At 48.0% G+C, this 19,779-nt stretch overlaps 1 protein-coding gene across 4 annotated transcripts in view; it reads left to right on the forward strand.

Moving 5' to 3' along the window:
- POLE (DNA polymerase epsilon, catalytic subunit) overlaps positions 1-19,779 on the forward strand; it is a 379,412-nt gene that overhangs the window by 230,162 nt on the left and 129,471 nt on the right. For all 4 annotated transcript variants that reach the window (XM_029570995.1, XM_029570997.1, XM_029570993.1 and 1 more), the window contains exon 31: positions 12,773-12,982. In XM_029570995.1, the coding sequence (XP_029426855.1) occupies positions 12,773-12,982 (210 nt within the window). The remainder of the gene's footprint in view (positions 1-12,772; positions 12,983-19,779) is intronic.

Raw genomic sequence — 19,779 nt, forward strand, 5'->3', positions numbered from 1 at the left:
TGCTCTCAGAGCCTTCTCCTCCAGAGGAAAGACGGCGATCTCCTCCCAAAGACCTTTCCTTCGCCAACTTTATCAAGGAAATTGTCCGAGACCATCCCCTTCAACCTAGTGACTGAAGAGGACACCCGTCACAAGACCTTGGAGGTTCTGCAGTTTGTTGATGCCCCCAAGGAAATTATGGCCATTCCAGTGCATGAAGTCCTGTTGGATCTCCTACACTGCCTATGGGAGCATCCTCACACTGTTCCACCAGTCAACAGGAAAACAGATGCAACATACCTAGTACAACATGCCCCAGGCTTTCAAAAACCACAACTGCCTCATCAATCTGTTGTGGTGAAATCCGCACAGAAGAAAGCTAAACGAATACGTCCGCATTCCTCCGCGCCCCCTGGTAAAGACCAGAGGTTTCTGGATGGACTGGGTTGAACGCTCTTCCAAAGCTCCATCTTGGTATCCCGTATAGCAGCCTACCAACTGTATATGACCCAGTACCAAAGAAACCTTTGGCAGCAAGTCCAAGATTTCACTGACTCCTTGCCTCAACAGCAACAAGAAAGCGTGTCTGCAATCATCTACAAGTGGTTCGAAGCAGGGAAGCATGAGGTAAGAGCGGCATATGACTCCTTTGAGACTGCTTCCTGGTTGTCAGCAACAGGAATCAGTGCTAGAAGATGGGCCTGGCTGAAAGCTTCTGATTTAAGACTTGAGGTCCAAGATAAGCTTACTGATCTCCCGTGCATTAGAGTCAATCTCTTCAGAGATAAAATATAGGACGCAGTGGCTCAGACCCTACGTCAGTTGTCTACAATCACTTCGGATGTTCCCTCCTCATCCCACAAAAGCATGAGAAGGGACCTCAGAAGACCATTCTATCGCTCGCGGAAATACTATCCTCCTGCATCTCAAGCGAGACCAGCCAGAGTCCCTCAGAGGGCACATGCACGCCAGCCCAAAGCACCCAGAGCATAACCAGTCCCACAAGCTGGTCCAGCCTCTGGATTTTGATGCGTTTCCAGAGAACAGCGGCCACGCATCAATGAACCCAAACCCAGAAATACCCGTAGGAGGCAGATTGCACCACTTCAAACACAAGTGGAATCTCATAACAGATCAATGGGTAATATCCATCATAGCCCAAAGATACCGTTTAAACTTCCTTACAGTACCCCCAAACTCTCCACCCAATCCACTGTGGGCCCGAAAAGGCCACACATTGCTTCTAGAGTCAGAACTTTCCACCCTTCTGCGAACCAGAGCTGGAGAAGCCATCCCACTGACACAGAGGGGCAGAGGGTTCTACTCACGCTATTTTCTGATTCCAAAAAAATTGGGCAGTCTCCTCCCCATCCTAGACCTCCGTAATCTCAACATATTTCTTCAAAAACAAAAATTCAGGATGGTGTCTCTCGGCACTGTTTCCCATACTATGACAAGGAGATTGGCTCTGTTCTCTGGACCTTCAGGACGCCTATGCACATATCGCCATATTCCTACATCACCGCAAATACCTGCGCTTTATAGTGGGTCACAAACATTTTCAATACCAAGTTCTGCCATTCGGTCTAGCCTCAGTGCCTCGAGTGTTCACAAAATGGCCATACATCTACGCAGAAGCACCGTACACGGGTTTCCTTACCTGGATGACTGGCAAATAAAGAGTCTATCGAAGCAAGGAGCGCTCAACTCTCTAAAGCTCACTATGAATCTTCACTACCAGAAATCCCACTTGAATCCATCTCACCTCCTTACATTCATCAGAGCAGATTTGGACACCACAATTGCAAAGGCCTTCCTGCCCAACGACCACGCAGACATACTTTCCAAACTGGTTACATCTCTGCGCACAAACAAAACAACCTCAGCCCATCAATTCCTCACATTGCTAGGCCCCATGGCTTCCACGGTCCATGTCACTCCTGTGGCCAGGCTAGCCATGAGAATAACTCAATGGATTTTGAAATCTCAGTAGCTCCAAGTCACTCAACCTCTTTCATCCCTGACCCATGTAACCGACCAGCTGCATCTGTCTCTTCTCTGGTGGACAAACAGAGCCAATTTTCAGACAGGTCTACACTTTCAGCATCAGTTCCTCAAGTGACCTTAACCACAGACGCATCCAATTTGGATTGGGGAGCACATGTGAACAACCTTCAAACTCAAGGTACTTGGACACAACAACTGGAAGCAAGGTTTCAAATCAACTTCCTAGAGCTTCGAGCCATATATTATGCTCTTTATGTGTTCAAGGATTGCCTTTCACACAAGACTGTTCTCATACAGACAGACAACACAGTTGTAATGTGGTATTTGAACAAACAGGGAGGCACAGGATCTTATCTGCTCTGCCAAGAAGCTGCACAGATCTGGGCCCTTGCACACTCCATGCATCTCCGGGCCACTTATCTGGCAGGCATACAGAACATAGTAGCAGATCGCCTCAGTCAGTTTCCATCCCCACAAGTGGTCTCTGGATCCCTGTGTAGTGAGCAAAATCTTCCAACGCTGGGGTCAACCAACCATCAACCTCTTTGCATCTGAACTGAATCACAAAGTAGACAGATTCTGCTCCCTGCACAGGCAACAAAACATGTTAGCCATGGACGTTTTTGCTCGCCCCTGGAACACAGGCCTCCTATGCGTGTATCTTCCCATACCACTAATAGCCAAAACTCTCGTGAAGCTACAACAGGACAAGGGATCAATGATACTCATAGCCCCGTACTGGCCTCGACAAGTATGGTTTCCCATGCTTCTCGACCTCTCTATCCCATTTGCCTGGGCACAGTGCCCAATCTCATAACTCAAAACCATGTCATGTTATGCCACCCAAACCTTCAGACCCAATCCCTCACAGCCTGGATGTTGAAAGCTTTATCCTACAACTGCTAATTCTTTCAACTAAGGTCTCTCAAGTGCTTGTAACTTCAAGAAAGCTTTCCACACGGAAATCTTATCTTTCCAAGTGGAATGGATTTACCATGTGATGCACGCAAAAAGGTATTGACCCCCTTTCCTGCCCCACTCCATCTCTATTAGACTATCCCTACCACCTTTCAGACTCTGGTCTTCAGACTTCCTCAGTAAATGTACACTCTGTGCCATCTCAGCGTACCACAAGGGAATAGGGGATGCCCCAATAACAGCGCAACCCCTTGTGAGTCAATTTATGAGGGGCCTAATACAACTTAAGCCCCCTCTACGGCCACCAGTTACCTAATGGGACCTAAACGTAGTACTTACAAGACTCATGTGTTCCCCGTTTGAGCCTTTGCACTTCTGTGATGTTAAATTTCTTACATGGAAAGTCCTTTTCCTAGTAGCCATTACATCTCCTCAAAAGGTCAGTGAGTTATTTATTTATTTATTTATTTATTTATTTATTTAACTTTGTATACCGACTTTCAAGTTAATATCAAGGCGGTTAACAATATTTGAATTCGCAGTAGCAAAATTCACAAAAATCCGTTATCCAAAACACATATATCTCGCTAATAATTTACATAGTAAAATCAAATACAAAATAATGTCCCATTAAATAAGAAAAAAAAAAACAAAACAAAAAAAACCAAAACATAAAAACAAGATAAAATCTTAATAGTTAAAACATTTTTCAAAATTAAAACCCTCCAGACTTCATCCCCGTTCTTTATCCTGACCTATACTTCCCTTATTCTGTCATTTTTTAGATTTTTCGGCTCCTCTAAACCCTTGCGACTTTTTATGTCTCCTGATAATCCTTTAAGTAAAATAAAGAGAAAGAGAAGAATCGGATGGCCTAGTTAAAAGCCTGTTGAAAAAGCCAGGTCTTTATCAGTTTTTTAAAACTATTAATATTCTCCTCAAGGCGGATTTCAACCGGGAGGGAATTCCACAACCCAGGTCCAGCCAAGGATAATGCTCTTTCTCTCACGGAGCTCAAATGGGCCAATTTGGGTGAGGGAATTGGTAGTAGAGCTTGTCCGAGTGACCTTAGATTGCGAGCTGGAACATGAATACGCAGTGAAGCATTAAGCCATTCCGAATTACTCCCATATATGGTTTTATGGATTAAGGTAAGACATTTATAATGAATGCGGGACTGGACTGGCAACCAATGTAACTTCATCAATGCTGGGGAAACATGGTCATACCTATTTATATTAGGCAGCAATCGCGCGGCCGCATTTTGCAGTAATTGTAGGGGACGTCACATACTCACCTTATACAAGGTTCCTTCATGACCAAGTGGTCCTCCGTACTCATCCTAAATTCCTTCCCAAGGTGGTAACCGGCTTTCACCTGATTCAGTCTATAATCTTGCCCACCTTTTTCCCAAGGCCTCACTCTCCCCAGGGCGAGAGAGTTTTACACACCTTGGACTGTAAACGTGCACTTGCATTTTACTTAGACTGCACTGCAGTTCATAGGAAATCCACCCAACTCTTTGTTTCTTTCGATAAAAACAAACCGGGAGATGCAGTGGGCAAACAAACTCTCTCCAACTGGCTAGCAGACTGTATCAAATTCTGTTATGAGAAAGGCCTTCCCCTTCATGGACGAGTGAAGGCGCACTCAGTGAGAGCCATGGCAACCTCAGTAGCAAACTATCGTTCAGTACAGATTGCTGAGATCTGTAAAGCTGCAACATGGAGCGCTCTCCACACATTTGCAGCACATTACTGCCTGGACAAGGAAGGATGTCAAGACTGCCTTTGGCCAATCCGTCTTGAAAAATTTATTTCCAGTATAATCCCAACTCCTTCCGCATCCATCTGCTGTGATTTTCAGGCTGCCTCATTTTTCCCAACAGTACACCTGTTGCACAAGTTGTATGCTGTTGGTCCAAATAAATATGAGTCAGCCTGTAGTTTGCTAATCACTCACTTGTCCTGGGAGAAAGCAGAGTTGCTTACCTGTAACAGGTGTTCTCCCAGGACAGCAGGATGTAGTCCTCACAAAACCCACTCGCCACCCCACGGAGTTGGGTCTGAAACCGTTTTATTATTTTATTTTTTCGCTTGCACCTTTTGCTACACACAAGACTGAAGGGAGACCTCTGTGGCCACAGGGATTATGGCATGCTGGGCATGCTCAGTGTGCCAATCAAAGTTCTAGAAACTGGCGGGACGCTGAAGCCTAGTTAGTTAAAAAAAAAAAAAAAAAAAAAGATAACTTGGTATAGTTTGGTTAGTTAGGAGACTGAGACCACAGTAGGTTGCCTGCAGGTCCAGTTGTTTGCCTCCCAGGAGGGGGGTCCTGAGGGGGCCTTCCATCCTGGTGTTAGAGGCCGCTGAAGGGTGGGCTTAGTGCCCTTGCCAGCGCTTATCTAATCCCTGGGGGTGACACCGGGGAATCCGGCTCACTCCTCCCAGGTGTGTTCCGGAGCCGGCAGCGAATGGTAATGGTACTTTAAAAAAAAAAAAAAAAAGAGAGAGATTTTACTTTCCCTTCTCTTGTGCTTGGCTTGCACCGCAGTGCTTTTTTGGTTTGTTCTCTGTGACACAGGAATCGGCATCCGATCGCGGTTTCTTGTCTCTCTCTCTCTCTCTCTGGGGTGGGAGAGCATGCCGCGACTGCGGCGCGGCCCGGCGCCTTTCCTGAGACAGCCTTTGTTCCAGCTGTGTCTCGGGAGGCGAGGGGGTGTCTTCGCTCCTGGATGGAGCACAGGGAAGAGCGCCGTTTCGAGCCGCAGCTCCGGGGAGCAAGCCCGGAGCCAGAGTAGGCCCGTCCCCGCAGAGCGCGGGAATGGGCACCATTTTGGGCTCGGGGCCGGTGGCGGCAGGAACGGCGGCCATTTTGTTGGCATCGGGACCCGCGGTTCCTGCACCCCCGTCGGATCGGGGGGGGGGGGGGAAGACTCCCTGCCGCACTTGTCTGCACAACGCAGGGTTCCTGAGGGGGACAAGCCTGCGAGGTCACCCTGTTCCAGTGATTTAGAGGTCCCTGATGGGGACACTGGGGACGGCTCATCTGATTCTTTTTCGTCTGAGTTTGTGTTGGTTATGCACAAGGCTTTTAAAGCACGCAGGCTGGCTAGAAAGAGGTCTCGGGGATCTCAGGACCCAGTCCCAGCGGGGGGAGTCCGGAAAGCGGACCCGGCCCGTCCAAGTGTCGGATCCTGCTGGGAAGCCCCGGCCTCTCAGGCTGGGGGGGCCCCCCGGGGGGATCCTGATACTTCCACGGACACCGATGATCCAGATGAGCAGCTAATGGACCAGGATCTGCCGTCCCAGCCCCCGAGGGGGATTGAGGGGGACGGTGAGCAGCTACCAGGGGGCCGGAGCGTTTCCCATGGGACAGAGGGGGATGACCCCAAGGTGGTTCGGTTGTTCCGACGGGATGAGTTAGGGCCCCTGATCCCTGCAATTCTAGGGGAATTAGGCATAGAGTTGCCTCAAGCGGAGTCCAGACTGGGGGTAACGGACCCGGTAGTTTTGGGACTGAGGGGTCCACAGTCTGCCTTCCCATTGCATTTCTCAGCATCAGATTTGCTTTTCAAGGAATGGGATACCCCAGATTTGGGGCTTAAGGTAGCTAAGGCTATGGATAAGCTCTACCCTTTGCCTGAGGACGCGCTAGAGCTGCTGAAGATCCCTAAGATAGATTCGGCGGTAGCGGTGGTCACAAAGAGGACCACTATCCCGGTGACCGGTGGAACGGCCCTTAAGGATTTGCAGGATCGTAAGCTGGAGATACAGCTTAAAAAGATATTCGAAGTCTCCGCGCTCGGAATCCGTGCGTCTATATGCAGCAATTTCTCATTACGTGCGGGTCTTCGGTGGGTTCAACAGTTGTTGGCCAATGAATCCCTTTCTCAGGAGGAAGCACTACAGGCGGGACGCTTAGAGGCGGTGATCGCCTATAGTGCGGATGCTTTTTATGATCTACTTCGCACGTCGGCGCATTCCATGGTGTCGGCGGTATCGGCACGTCGTTTGTGGTGGCTACGCCATTGGGCGGTGGACGTGATTTCTAAAGCGCAGCTAAGGTCTCTACCGTTTAAGGGCAAGTTATTGTTTGGAAAAGAACTGGAGGATTTGATTGAGTCGTTGGGCGAGAACAAAATACATCGCTTGCCAGAGGATAGAACTCTGTCTCGAGGGGGCCTGTTGTCGCGGTCCCGTCTTCGGGGTGGACGCAGGCCTTGCACCTCGCGGGGGTCAGTCCTTTCTGCACAGAGCCAACCGGCAGCAGTCCTACTCGCAGTCCTTTTGCGGGCACCGGTTTGGCCGGGGGCAGGTGCAGGTCCACAGAGTGGTAAGCCTTCACAATGATGTGCAGCCGGTCCACTCCTCTGTTCCAGTGGTCGGCGGCAGATTAGCACGGTTTTACGAGGAGTGGACCAGGATCACCTCGGATCAATGAGTCCTAGAGGTGATAAGTCAAAGTTATGCGTTAGATTTTGCACGACGGCCCCGCCAGTGTTTCCTGGTATCGCCTTGCGTTTTTTCAGAAAACGTTGAGCGGTACGGGAGACATTAAGGCGTCTGCGCGAGCTAGGTGCGATTGTACCAGTTCCACCGCACGATCTTCGCAGAGGCCGGTATTCCATTTATTTTGTGGTTCCAAGAAGGAAGGAACGTTTCGTCCGATTCTCGATCTAAAGAGTGTCAACAAGTGCCTGCGAGTACTTTGTTTTCGGATGGAGACTCTACAATCCGTCATCGCTTCAGTGAAGCAAGGGGAGTTTCTAGCGTCTCTGGATCTCACAGAAGCATATCTTCATATCGGAATCCGGGCAGAGCACCAGCGTTACCTCAGGTTCGCCGTGATTGGGCAACATTTCCAGTTTCAGGCGTTGCCGTTCGGTCTGGCAACCGCCCCTCACACATTCACCAAGATTATGGTGGTGGTAGCAGCACACCTTCGCAGGGAAGGATACGTAGTGCACCCGTACCTGGACGATTGGCTGATTCAGGCAAAGTTGGAACGGCTTTGTCAGGAAGCAGTTTACCGAGGGATCGACTTGTTGCAAAAGCTCGGCTGGGTGATCAATATATCCAAAAGTGATCTGATTCCGTCTCAGTCTCTGGAGTTTTTGGGAGCCTTGTTCGACACTTGTCGGGGCATGGTGTCCCTCACACAGGACCACATGTTCAAGTTGCAGGGACAGGCCCGGCGTTTGTTAACCAAGCCCATGCCAATCGTCTGGGACTACCTCCAGATGGTGGGGTCCATTACTTCAACGTTGGAATTGGTGCCCTGGGCTTTCGCTCATATGCTTTCGCTCAGCTTTGCTTTCCCGGTGGAATCCGGTATCGGAGCTGTTTCATCTACCTTTACCGCTCACACAGTCAGCGCGGGCCAGCATGGCTTGGTGGCTAAGTCTGGACAATTTGAGCTGCGGAATGCCGTTGACGGTTCCCTCCTGGACAGTGGTCACCATGGATGCCAGCTTGTACGGGTGGGGAGCAGTTTGCCTCCGAAAGTTGGTGCAGGGAGTCTGGTCCCCACAGGAAGCGACTTGGTCCATCAATCGTCTGAAAACCAGGGCAGTCCACCTGGCTCTTCAGGCCTTCCTTCCCCTGGTTTGGGGCAAGTCTGTCAGAATATTGTCCGACAATGCGACCACGGTAGCCTACATCAATCATCAGGGGTGAACCAGGAGTCAACCAGCTGCATGCGAAGCCCGACAGTTGATGGAGTGGGCGGAACGTCACTTGGACAGTATTGCGGCGTCTCACGTTGCCGGAGTAGAGAACATTCAGGCGGATTTCCTCAGTCGCAATCGCCTGGACCCCGGAGAGTGGGAACTCGTGGAAGTCGCATTTCAACTTATCTGTGCCCGGTGGGGGACGCCTGCACTAGATCTTATGGCGACATTCAAGAATTCCAAGGCTCCGCGCTTCTTCGCTCTCGCAGGGAAATGGGAGCGGAGGGCGTGGATGCTCTGGTGTTGCCATGGCCGTCGGATGTGCTCCTTTATGTCTTCCCGCCGTGGCCGCTCATCGGCCGGACGCTAAGGTGCATACAGTTGCATCCGTCACCGGTGGTGTTTGTAGTGCCCGAATGGCCGCGTCGCCCTTGGTTTGCGGATCTCCGGAACCTCGCGCTCAAGGATCCCATTCGGTTCCCCTATGTACCGGATCTTCTTCATCAGGGACCCGTTTGTTTCGACCAGGTCGAACGCTTCTGTCTAGCGGCATGGCTTCTGAGAGGAGAAGGCTGAAATCCAGAGGTTATTCGGATGTAGTAGTAAACCACCCTTTTGAGGTCCCACAAGACTTCTACATCCTTATCTTACGTGCGGGTCTGGAAGGTGTTTGAGACGTGGTGTCTTGATCAAGATGTGGTGCCTACTTGTGCGGCCGTGCCAGAGGTTTTACGCTTTCTCCAGGATGGCTTGGCAAAGGGGCTATCGCATAGTTCCCTACGGGTTCAGGATGCGCCCCTGACGGGGCCCCTGCGTGGTCGGGTACAAGGTGTGTCTTTGTTGTCGCATCCAGTCGTGATTCGGTTTCTTCGAGGTGCTAAGCATTTACGCCCTCCGTCACGTAGCCCTAGTCCTTCCTGGAATCTGAATCTGGTATTGAAGGCGTTGTGCGGCGCTCCCTTTGAGCCTCTTCGCAAGTCCCCCTCAAAGATTTGACGCTGAAGGTGGTCTTTTTGGTGGCCATTGTCTCGGCAAGACGAGTTTCCAAGCTTCAAGCTTTGTCTTGTCGGGAGCCTTTTTTGCGAATCTCGGAGTCGGGGGTCTCGCTTCGTACAGTTCCTTCCTTTCTACCTAAGGTAGTATCTGCCTTTTCATCTTAATCAAACTGTGGAACTACCTGCATTTATAGACTTGGATAGGGCGGATCCTTTGGCCAAGGAGTTGCGCCGGTTGGATGTCCGTCAGACGCTGTTGCATTACCTGGAGGTTACTAACCCCTTCCGGGAATCAGACCATCTGTATGTCCTGTGGAGCGGACCTCGTCGGGGGAAGGCGACCTCCAAGACCACTATTGCTCGCTGGTTGACAGAGGCTATTAGTTCTGCATACCTGTTGCAGGGTAGGTCTTCTCCGATGGGTCTCAAGGCACACTCTACGCGTTCCCAGGCTGTGTCCTGGGCGGAATGTCACCATATATCCCCAGAGGAGATTTGTAGGGCAGCGACGTGGAAGTCCTTACATACATTTGCCCGGCATTATCGCCTGGATGTTCAGGCTCCAGGCAGCGGGGATTTTGGGGCAGGAGTGCTCAGAGCTGGACTCTCCGGATCCCATCCCATTTAAGACAGCTCTGGTACATCCCAGGAGTCTGGACTGATCCGGGTACGTACAGGGAAAAGAAAATTAGGTCTTACCTTTGATAATTTTCGTTCCTGTAGTTCCAGAGTCCCGCCCATTTATTCTGTTATGACAAGGGAGAGTCCGTACTGTTTTTTTCTCTCATACTCAGCTCAATCTTCTTTGTCCTATTATTGGTGGCTCGGGTTCTGTTCCCATTTCGGGGTTGTTGAGCCGGTTACTGTTAGGTTACTGTAGATAGTTCATTTGGTGTTTTGTTTGGGGTTCCATTCTGCTTTGACAAAAGTAATACTGCCAGACTGTAGGTGGCACCAGCCTAGATAAGGCGGAGTTCTGTTTGTAAACTTCTGTCTCCATCTGCTAGAGGGGGGGGCAAAACCCAGGAGTCTGGACTGATCCATGGTACTACAGGAATGAAAATTATCAAAGGTAAGACCTAATTTTCTTTTTTTTCGTGGCTTGGCCGTATTGCCATAGTTTGTTTGTTTATTTATTTATTTATTTAACATTTTTATATACCGACATTCGTTCGGAACATCACATTGGTTTCTACAGAACTGGTAATGCAGCTAACAGAGCTTTACAATGAATGGTTTTAAAGCAATATTAAACAAGTAAAACAAAAATAGTTAATATGGGCTAAGGGAAAACATAACAAATTCAAGGATCATTAAAGTTGCATAAGGACAAAGATCATTAATGTTGCATAAAGGAATTATAATTTACTAATTAACTGGGGTTGAGGGAATTAAGGGGAATTGTGGTAATAGATAGTAGGGGCTGAGGGAAGTTTTAGATTAGTGAATCACTGTTTATGGGGCAGGATAGTTGAGATATATGATATGATATTATATTACATAGTTAAGATGAATGTGCTGCCATGATTCTTATACCTGTTTTCCACATCTTCTTATCGAATGCTGCTCTTCACTGTTGGCAGAAGAGGATTTTTTATTTCATCTGGAGGCGTCGCCTGCCGAGGGTGGCCCACTGTGTCCTTTTTTTTTAATCCCCAAGTTTAATGGGGGCCTAATCTCTCCTGGTACTATGTGTCTGCACAGTTAAGGGCGCTTGTAGATTTAAATAGATCCACATCCATTAAACAGCGGGCATTGATTGAGCAGGAGATTATCAGTACAATACCACTAGCTATTTTACCTTGGCAACCCCGCTCATCCTGGAGGCCACTGTGGTGTATGCCTTTAGCTGTCCACACTTCTCTAAAGATATGGGCACAATGGAAAGTTAAACTGGTAGGGGACTCATCTTATTTTTACCTTTCTTCCCTCTTTCACAACACTGCTTTCCCAACTGGCTTTCAGACTAATCTGTACCATCCTTGGAAATCCACTGGGATCTCTACTATAGGTCGCTTAATGAGAGAGGCTAATTTGTTAGATATGAATGCATTGGCTGAAATTCTTCTCCCGGAGCGATCACATTTTCTGGCTTTCGCTCAAGTGCAACACCTTATACAATCTTTGCAGCACTCCGGAGATGCAGAAAGTTGTTATTTGAAATTTTTACATTTATGCTGATTCCATCCGGAATATTGTATCGAAAATTGATATGCTTTTTCATGGCCCAGAGAAGGAATCTTTCTCTCATATTAAATGCTGGGAAGCAGCTTGGGCCAATCTTTAATTGGTCTACACTAGTATTAGTAAGTGCTCCATTTCAGCTCAATTGCAAGAGAATAGCTTTAAATTACTTTATAGATGGCACCTAGATCCCGTGAAATTGCATAGTTATATCTACTCCATCTGATCTGTGTTGGCGCAACTGTGGTTTGAAGGGGACCTTTTTTTCATATATGGTGGTGGGGCCCTAACATCATCCCTTTTTGGAAAGAACTTAATGGATGGCCGAATACCATTTTAAGTTTAGACATCATCCTCTAAGCAGGGTCTGTTTTAATACATTGGCCAATTCTGGGATAGAATAAATACCAACAGCGTTTTTGTCTGCAGGTCTTTATTCCAAAAGGTCCTAGATAGGATTCATCCTTATTGTCACTTAACCTCCTTATTGGCTGCACGACATAATCGGATGTCTTCCTTCTAGGCAGTTTGGAAACCCTTTCTCAAACTAACCAACCAGGTTTAAGCCACTCTCCCTTGCATGTCACCTTTTTCCTATTGATGCCTTTGTCCTCTAGAGTTTGATCGACGCCTAGCATGGTCATTTGTGCTTTAATTATATGTACCCAGAGCTTTGTTTCTTTTCCCATAAGAGGCTTCTACTGTTTTGTTTTATAATTCTTCCTATTATGGGCTTGATAGTGATGCTTATCATCTTACTGTGAACTCCTTTGGGAGGGTGGGGGTGAAATGGGGAGCAATGTAAGAGTTGTATTCTATATTCTGTTTTTATTTGCCTCTTGCATTGGTGTATGCCTTTACTGGAGGGAGCTAAGGGAGAGTAAACTAGCTTTGAGTATAGGGGATTGCTCAGCTATGGTTGCTGCCTGGATTATAGTGGCAGCACTTGAGAAATAGGGGATTTTATAGCTGTAACTTTGAATCATTTACTCTGCCTTTCCCTATCTCCATGCCATAGGAGGAACGTCTTGTTTGGCTTCGGTATCACAAAAGAAAGTGGGAATTGCAGGCCAAGCAGCGCCGAGAGCGCCGGAAGAAACGCCGACTGCTAGATGGGGAAGCAGTCCCTGGAGGAGGGGTGATTCGCGATGGACTCCCAGCTGGACTTGGCAGCTTCCTGCGCAAAACAGCACGTAGCATCCTGGAAATGCCCTGGCAGATCGTGCAGGTATGAAAAGGAACAATCCTGCTGTCTAATTAAACAGAAAAAGCTGAATGACTATGTGGAAAATCAAATTTCTAAAGTTTTTTTCAGGAAGAGTTACAGTCACATTAAACAAAAACACCTTTAGTAAGAAATTGGAGACTTTCAGGGCCATGTACTCGTGCATGAGCCTTCTGAAATATTTTTGTTTTCCATTGTCAGTATGACTCATGTTCATTTAAAGTAGACTGATGACTTTTGCTTTTTAAAGTGATACTACTAAAGAAGAAAAAACAGCATAAAGTTTGATTGAGCACTGAATATGCACAGACTAAGCCTTTATAAATTGTCAAATCTGGAAATTTGTATGGCATATGATTTACAGGAATAGACATTGAGTAAAATGTATTTACATCACCCATTTGATGCCATTTAAAAATTTAAATGGAAGAATTTTCATTTTTAATGTTTGTGTTTAAATTTTACTTTATTAATTTATAATTTTGAATGATTCCTGTGTATGTACTATTGCAAACTACCTTGCATTTTAGGTAGGCGGGCTACAAATTCATAAATAAAAGACTACTAAAGGTGTTTTCCTCTTCAGGCAGGCCAGTCCACACAAGTGGGTTATGCACACCAGCCAACAGATGGTGAAGGATATCAACTAACTCACTGTCACCTTCATATAGCCCTGCACTGACATCAGCCTGCCAGTATTCTCCATCTCCAAAAGATGGTGAACATACTTGTATGTGCATACGGGCAGGCTGGATCAGACTCCTGAGGTGATAGTGATGCTTTCGTCCTCAGTTGAGTATTTGGCACAGTTTTGGACGATTGGAGGGGTCTGAAGATGAAGGCAGTTAGCCCTCTCCCTCAGGCTACAGCGAAACATCATCCAGTGAGGGTAAGGAAGCCATTTGGTTCAGAACTATGTTCTCCTTTACCTATCCTACCTTCTTGCCTAGTGGTCTTTCAGGATGTCGCTTTGGGGCAGACCAGAGCTGTGCTTCTTTAAGACACAGCAGGGTCCAACAAAAAAGTTCAGAAACAGTAATTCTTACATAACTGCAGGTGATTGTGCTGGTGGCAGTAGCAGGACCATGGCGTCGGAGCTGCATTGGCTGTTTCTTGTCGCTCATCAGCTATTTTTGTCTTTCACGGCAGACAGGCATGGTCGGTGCTTTGGACCATAAACAGCTGTGAACAATTGGACCACATGTTCAGTTTACCGTGTGGTGCAGGCTGTAATGGTGCCCTGAGGTCAGATGGGAAACTGCTTTTGCTCTGCATGGCCTGCAGCCCAGCCAATCCATATGTTTATGCAGCAATTGCTTGGCAGCAAATGGGGAGATGGCCCAGGTGGAATTTTCTTCAGCAGAGGGATCTTGCTCGGAAGATACTGAGGTGGCAGGCCCTCGTGGGAGGGATATCTAGGTCCTCTTCCGTTGTCACCTGGCCCTATGAAGAGATTGGCTAGGAGGTGGCATTACCTATGCCTTTGATGCCAGGCATGGATTTTTCAGCCCTTTTGTGAATAGAATTTTTTAAAGACCTCCAGACCTTTTGCAAGGAGCAAGAGGTACTGAAATCAGGAGCCTAGAGAACTCCTCCTCTGGGGCGGTGGTCCTCATGAAGCAAAAAATGATCAGCTGCAACTCCTTCCTCTATGCAGAGTAAGTTGCAGAGGAGGGTTAGGGAAGACCAGGAGGAGGAGGCAGCAGATCTGGAGATTTGAGGACTCCTTGGATGGGTTTCCTGAGAATCTGGGGGAGCCCATCTTGGAGGAGTATAAGATTCCTCCAGATATGGAAGTTCACTAGACAATGCTTCAGCTGTTCCATCATGAGCTACCCAGATTGATAGCCTAGTCCTGGTATGCATTGGGCCTGGATGAGGAAAAGCTGCATTGTCTCAACTGCAGAAGAAGGACCCCACATTGGTCAGTTTGCGGAAAGTGACGTTTGTTTCCCCTCCATGAAGCAGTTCAGGAACTAATTGATTTGGAGTGGGGAACAATGGAGGCTAATTTTAAGGGGGATCAGTCCCTAACAGGGAATATACCTTTTGGATTCTCGGGTCCAGGAGCAATTTTGTTTTCCCAAAGGTGGATGCATTGGTGTGCTCAGTGACTAAACAGAGCACCATTCTGGTGGAAGGTGGAGCTCTCTGAAGGATACACAGGATTGGTGTATCGAGACTATCCTGAAGAAAGCCTGTGAGGCAATGGTCATGATTTTGCAGATTGCAGCTTGCTGTTGACTTGTGGTGTGGGCAGCGCTGCAATTGACTCAGGAAGGTCCACCAGAAGACAGGAGTGTCCCAGAGGGCACTAATGCTTCCTGGGAGCCTAGAGCCACTTTCCTAGCATATGCAAGTTATGATCTAGTGTGCACGGCTACTTGAGGTCTAAGTTGAATTTATCGAAGTTGCCCTTTAAGGGTCACCCTCTGTTTGGGGGGGGGACAAGAGACATATTGTCATATCTCAATGTTACGGAACCCTTACAGAGGTCGGACCGTCTGTTTATCCTTCATGGCGGTACTAGACAGGGAGAGCCAGCCTCGCAGGCTACACTAACTCGCTGGATTAAGGAGGTAGTCATGGCCGCATATGTGGATGCTCAGCAGCCATTACCTAGTCAGGTTAGGGCTCATTCCACTAAGGCTCAGGTAGTGTCATGGGCAGAAGTTAGATTGTTGCCCTCCATCAACATTTGCCAAGCTGCAACACGGTCCTCCTTATACACATTTTCCAGGTATTATTGTCTGGATGCAGCCCGGGAGGATGCAGCCTTTACACATGCAGTTTTGTCTGGTCCACAGGCAGCCTCCCGCCATATGAGAGACTAGCTTGGGTACATTCCACTTGTTCTGGATTCATCTGACAGGATGCTAAGAAATGAGAAATTACGACTTACCTGATAATTTCCTTTTCTTTAGGACAGTCAGATGATTCCAGCTTCCCTCCCTTGGCTGCCAAATTATTGTATTGCTGTCCTCCTGTGAGGTTACTGGGATTACTGGTGTTAGTCCAGTCCCTAGACCAGCATTATTACATTCTTGTCTGAACTCAGTGTTGCCTGTTGGTTGAGTATTGAAATGATTATCTGTTTTTAATCGTTTTTTCTTGTCTGTCCACAGTTGCTTTTGAATGGAATACTGGCAGGCTGATATCACTGATGTCAGTTTGCTCCATCTGCTGGAAGGGGAGCATAAACCCTCTTGTTCTGGATGGATGCCATCGATGTACACCTTGTCTCATCGCTGCCATCCATGCCCAGGTCGATGCCACCATCGCCCAGGGCATTTCCATCGATGCCATCCTTTATTTTATGGATGCCATCGATGCCCAGGTCCTTTCCATCGATGGCCATCTATGTCCGTGGCCATGCCACCGATGCCCTCGACGCCTGCCTCCATATATCGATGCCCACGTCATTTCCATCGGTGTCTTCGACGTTCCTATCGATGTGGTCATCGACTCTGTCGATGCTGGTATCATTTTTCCGATGCCAACGATGTTTTTTCGATTATTCGATGCCACATCATTCCCACAGATACCTACGCCGATTCTGTCAGTGCTCCGTCACTGTCATCATTGCTCTGGCCGAGTCATTGACGTTTTTTCATATATATATTTGACGATACCCTCGAGGCCGCTTCGGCTGCCATCGCCACAGTCAATACTGACATAGCACCGCCACGTAATGCCCTCGCCTGAAAACAGTGCTCCATGCTTTGGGTTCTTATTAAAGCCCTGTATTAGCCTATGACACTACATAGTGCCAGGAGCAGTGCAGGCATACTGACAGTCCGTCATCAGTTGCCATCCAAGACAGCGAGGGCATCCATCTCGGCGCTGGGGAAAGACCGGGCCGAGCACCGTGGCATGCATCGTCACCGACACGGTGACCGTCCGCCACGGCCATCCAGCACATAGGTGCTATCCTTCTCGATGCTGGACAATGCTCAGGCTGAGCAACATCACCCTGCCATCAACACTGTTCCGCACAGTATTGGCAGTCCTTGGTGCTCCAGAAACACCGGAACGAGTTCCAAAGAATTCTGCACTGGCGTCACGAGACATCAAGCCGCTGTGACGAGGACCGGGTCCACAAGCTGTTAATCAGCTCCCCTGTTCCCGAGACGTGCCCCACCGACATCGGTGGGGGATTGTGGCCCTCCACAAAATACTACCGTTGTAGCGCCAGCCACGCTCAGCCTGTCTCCTCTATACCTGTGCCACCATACCAGGCATCAGTTGAGACTGGCGTCTACTCCCTCGATGACTCCTGGAATCCACGGAGCCAGCAATCTTCACTGGCTCGTCCTTCAGCGATCCACATCGGATTGTAAGTACCTGCTTCTGCAGCATTCCCATTGAGATGTGTGCTCTAATTCGAGCCACATCGTTCGAAACGTTCTAGGTCATGTGTACCCTCTAAGAACCATATTAGTGTCACATATCGCTATGCCAGCTATGTCAGCCACAATACCAAGAGAACTTCTCTATCATTTCTTTGGGATTGCATCAGGGCATCCTCCCCTTTTTCAGCAACGAGGCTCTGTACTGATTAATGCTCTGGCTTCTGGTTCCTGCCTCAGAACCAAAGTTCTAGGTGCTAAACACGAGATCCAGCAAATACTGCCTCAAGTGCAAGTCCACCTCGAAGCCTGACAACAGGTCTCGATGTCTCCTTGTACAGCACACAGAAATGCGGATAAGACTTTACCGCTCACACTCCCGTGGGAGGTTACATGATATCCAGATTACATCAGCCCCTCCAGTTGGACACCTCCTGGTCTCCCAACTGGCCAGATATCAGAGCAGCCACCCCACCTTGTACCAAAGATCCCGGTACACTCCTTCAGACGCTACAAAGCGCACAGGGGGAAGGGGGTTTTGGGGAGATTTAATTGCACTATTCTTTCTTTCAACAGAAAGTAGTTACTCTCCGCCCATCCTGGACCTCAGAAATACCAATTTTCTTCAGAAGGCACAGGCAAAATGGTTTCTCTTGTCACCATGCTTCCATATCGCAGTAAGTACATTACCTCTAATCTTTCTATGTGCTTCATGGTGAGTCAACAATATTACAATAAGCTCTGCCAGTTGCACCAGCTTCGGCAACTGGGGTATTTCATTGAATCACTATCGGTGAATGCTGTTTCTCTGCGGAGTGCAACATCATTCACGCTTTTTCTTGCATGGACAGCTGCATAACCACAGTCAGTCCACGCAAGGAATTCTAACTTCTTCATGATTCACTATACTTTTACTAACTGGGATTACTGTCACTGCCATAAATCCCTTATACAACACTTCTGGACACCACAGTCACAATGACCTTCCTGTCCAGCATACGCGCAGACATTCTAATAAATTCTTACATGTCCATGCGTGCATATTCCATAACCTCAGGCCCTCTTTGTCGGGCCATGGGGTTTTTTCACTATGCACTTTCCTCATAGATCCAAAACTGCTATGGGATAGATTCAGTGAAATTCTATTATCAGTGGGTCTAAGCTGTTCAACCGCTTTCGTCCCTCATCCATATTGCAGATCTAGAATCAAAACCTAGCCTGATTCTGCTCATGCTCGCTTGACCTAAAAGCTTCTCAACCCAATATGCGTCTGCTCCACTCCACACACAGTTCCACATGAACTTCCTGGAGCTTGTAGCCATGCGTTATACCCTTATGCCTTCCATTACTGCCTCTGCAACAAATCTTTGTGCATACAGTCAGACAGCATAGGGACAATGTGTTTTCCAACACAAGCATGCTCAACCTCTTAGCTGCTCTGCAAGGAAGCCTCGCAGCTCCAACCTTGGCCCTTGCTCACTCCATGTATCCTCGGGCCACTTATCTAAGAGATTTACTGAACGCACTAGCAGACCTTCTCCATGTAGGTTTCCATCCTCTAGAATGGTCTCGGACTACATGTGTAGCGGCAAAGATCTTCTAATGCTGAGGTCAGCCGAACTTGCCGTCTGCGTCCGAATCGAACCATACGGTGCACAGATTCTACTCCCTACACATGTTTCCAATGCGTTCCCATAGACTCCTTTCTTCCATCAAGGGCCTCTTAAATGTGTCTCTTCTGCTGCCTCTCATAGCCAGCACTCTTCTAATGTTCTTTTTTCTACACCACTCTTTTCTCTTGCTCCCTCGATTCTGCTCCCAGACATTCTCCACATAGGTACACCTCTGTTCCAATTGGTGTATCGTTTGGGAGTGGGGATACCCGATTAATGGTAAACCCCTTCTGAGTCAGCTTACCATGGATTATCCACTGATCAAGCCGCCTCTGTTTTCACTAGTCACGGAATGGAACCTATATCTTATCCTTATAAGTCTCATACGTTCTCTGTTCGAGCCTTTCCATTCCTCTCATTTCACAGTTTGACATGGGAAATTCTTTCCCTCATAAATGTCATTTCTGCCAACAGGGTCACCTTGTTACATACTCATCCGACCCTGCGTTCCTCCGTGACCGAGTGGTTTTTACGTATTCAGCTTTCTATCTTAAGGTAGACGTTGCATCTCACCTTACTCAGACTATACTCTGCCCATTTTTCCCCAACACCTCTCTCTCACCAGAGAGAGAGGGTTTTTTCCACTTCTTGGACAGTAATAGTGCACTTGCATTCTATCTAGATCGCACTACATTCCATAGGAATTCCACCTAAATCTTTCCTTATGTGGCAAGAGCCAAGCTGCGAGTTCCAGTGGGCAAACAGACCTCTTCCTCCTAATTGATGGTCTGTATCTCTTTTTCCTACCGACAAGCAGGCATTTCACTACAACACTGTG

Source organism: Rhinatrema bivittatum, chromosome 11, assembly GCF_901001135.1.
Source record: "Rhinatrema bivittatum chromosome 11, aRhiBiv1.1, whole genome shotgun sequence".
Classification (NCBI taxonomy): domain Eukaryota; kingdom Metazoa; phylum Chordata; class Amphibia; order Gymnophiona; family Rhinatrematidae; genus Rhinatrema; species Rhinatrema bivittatum.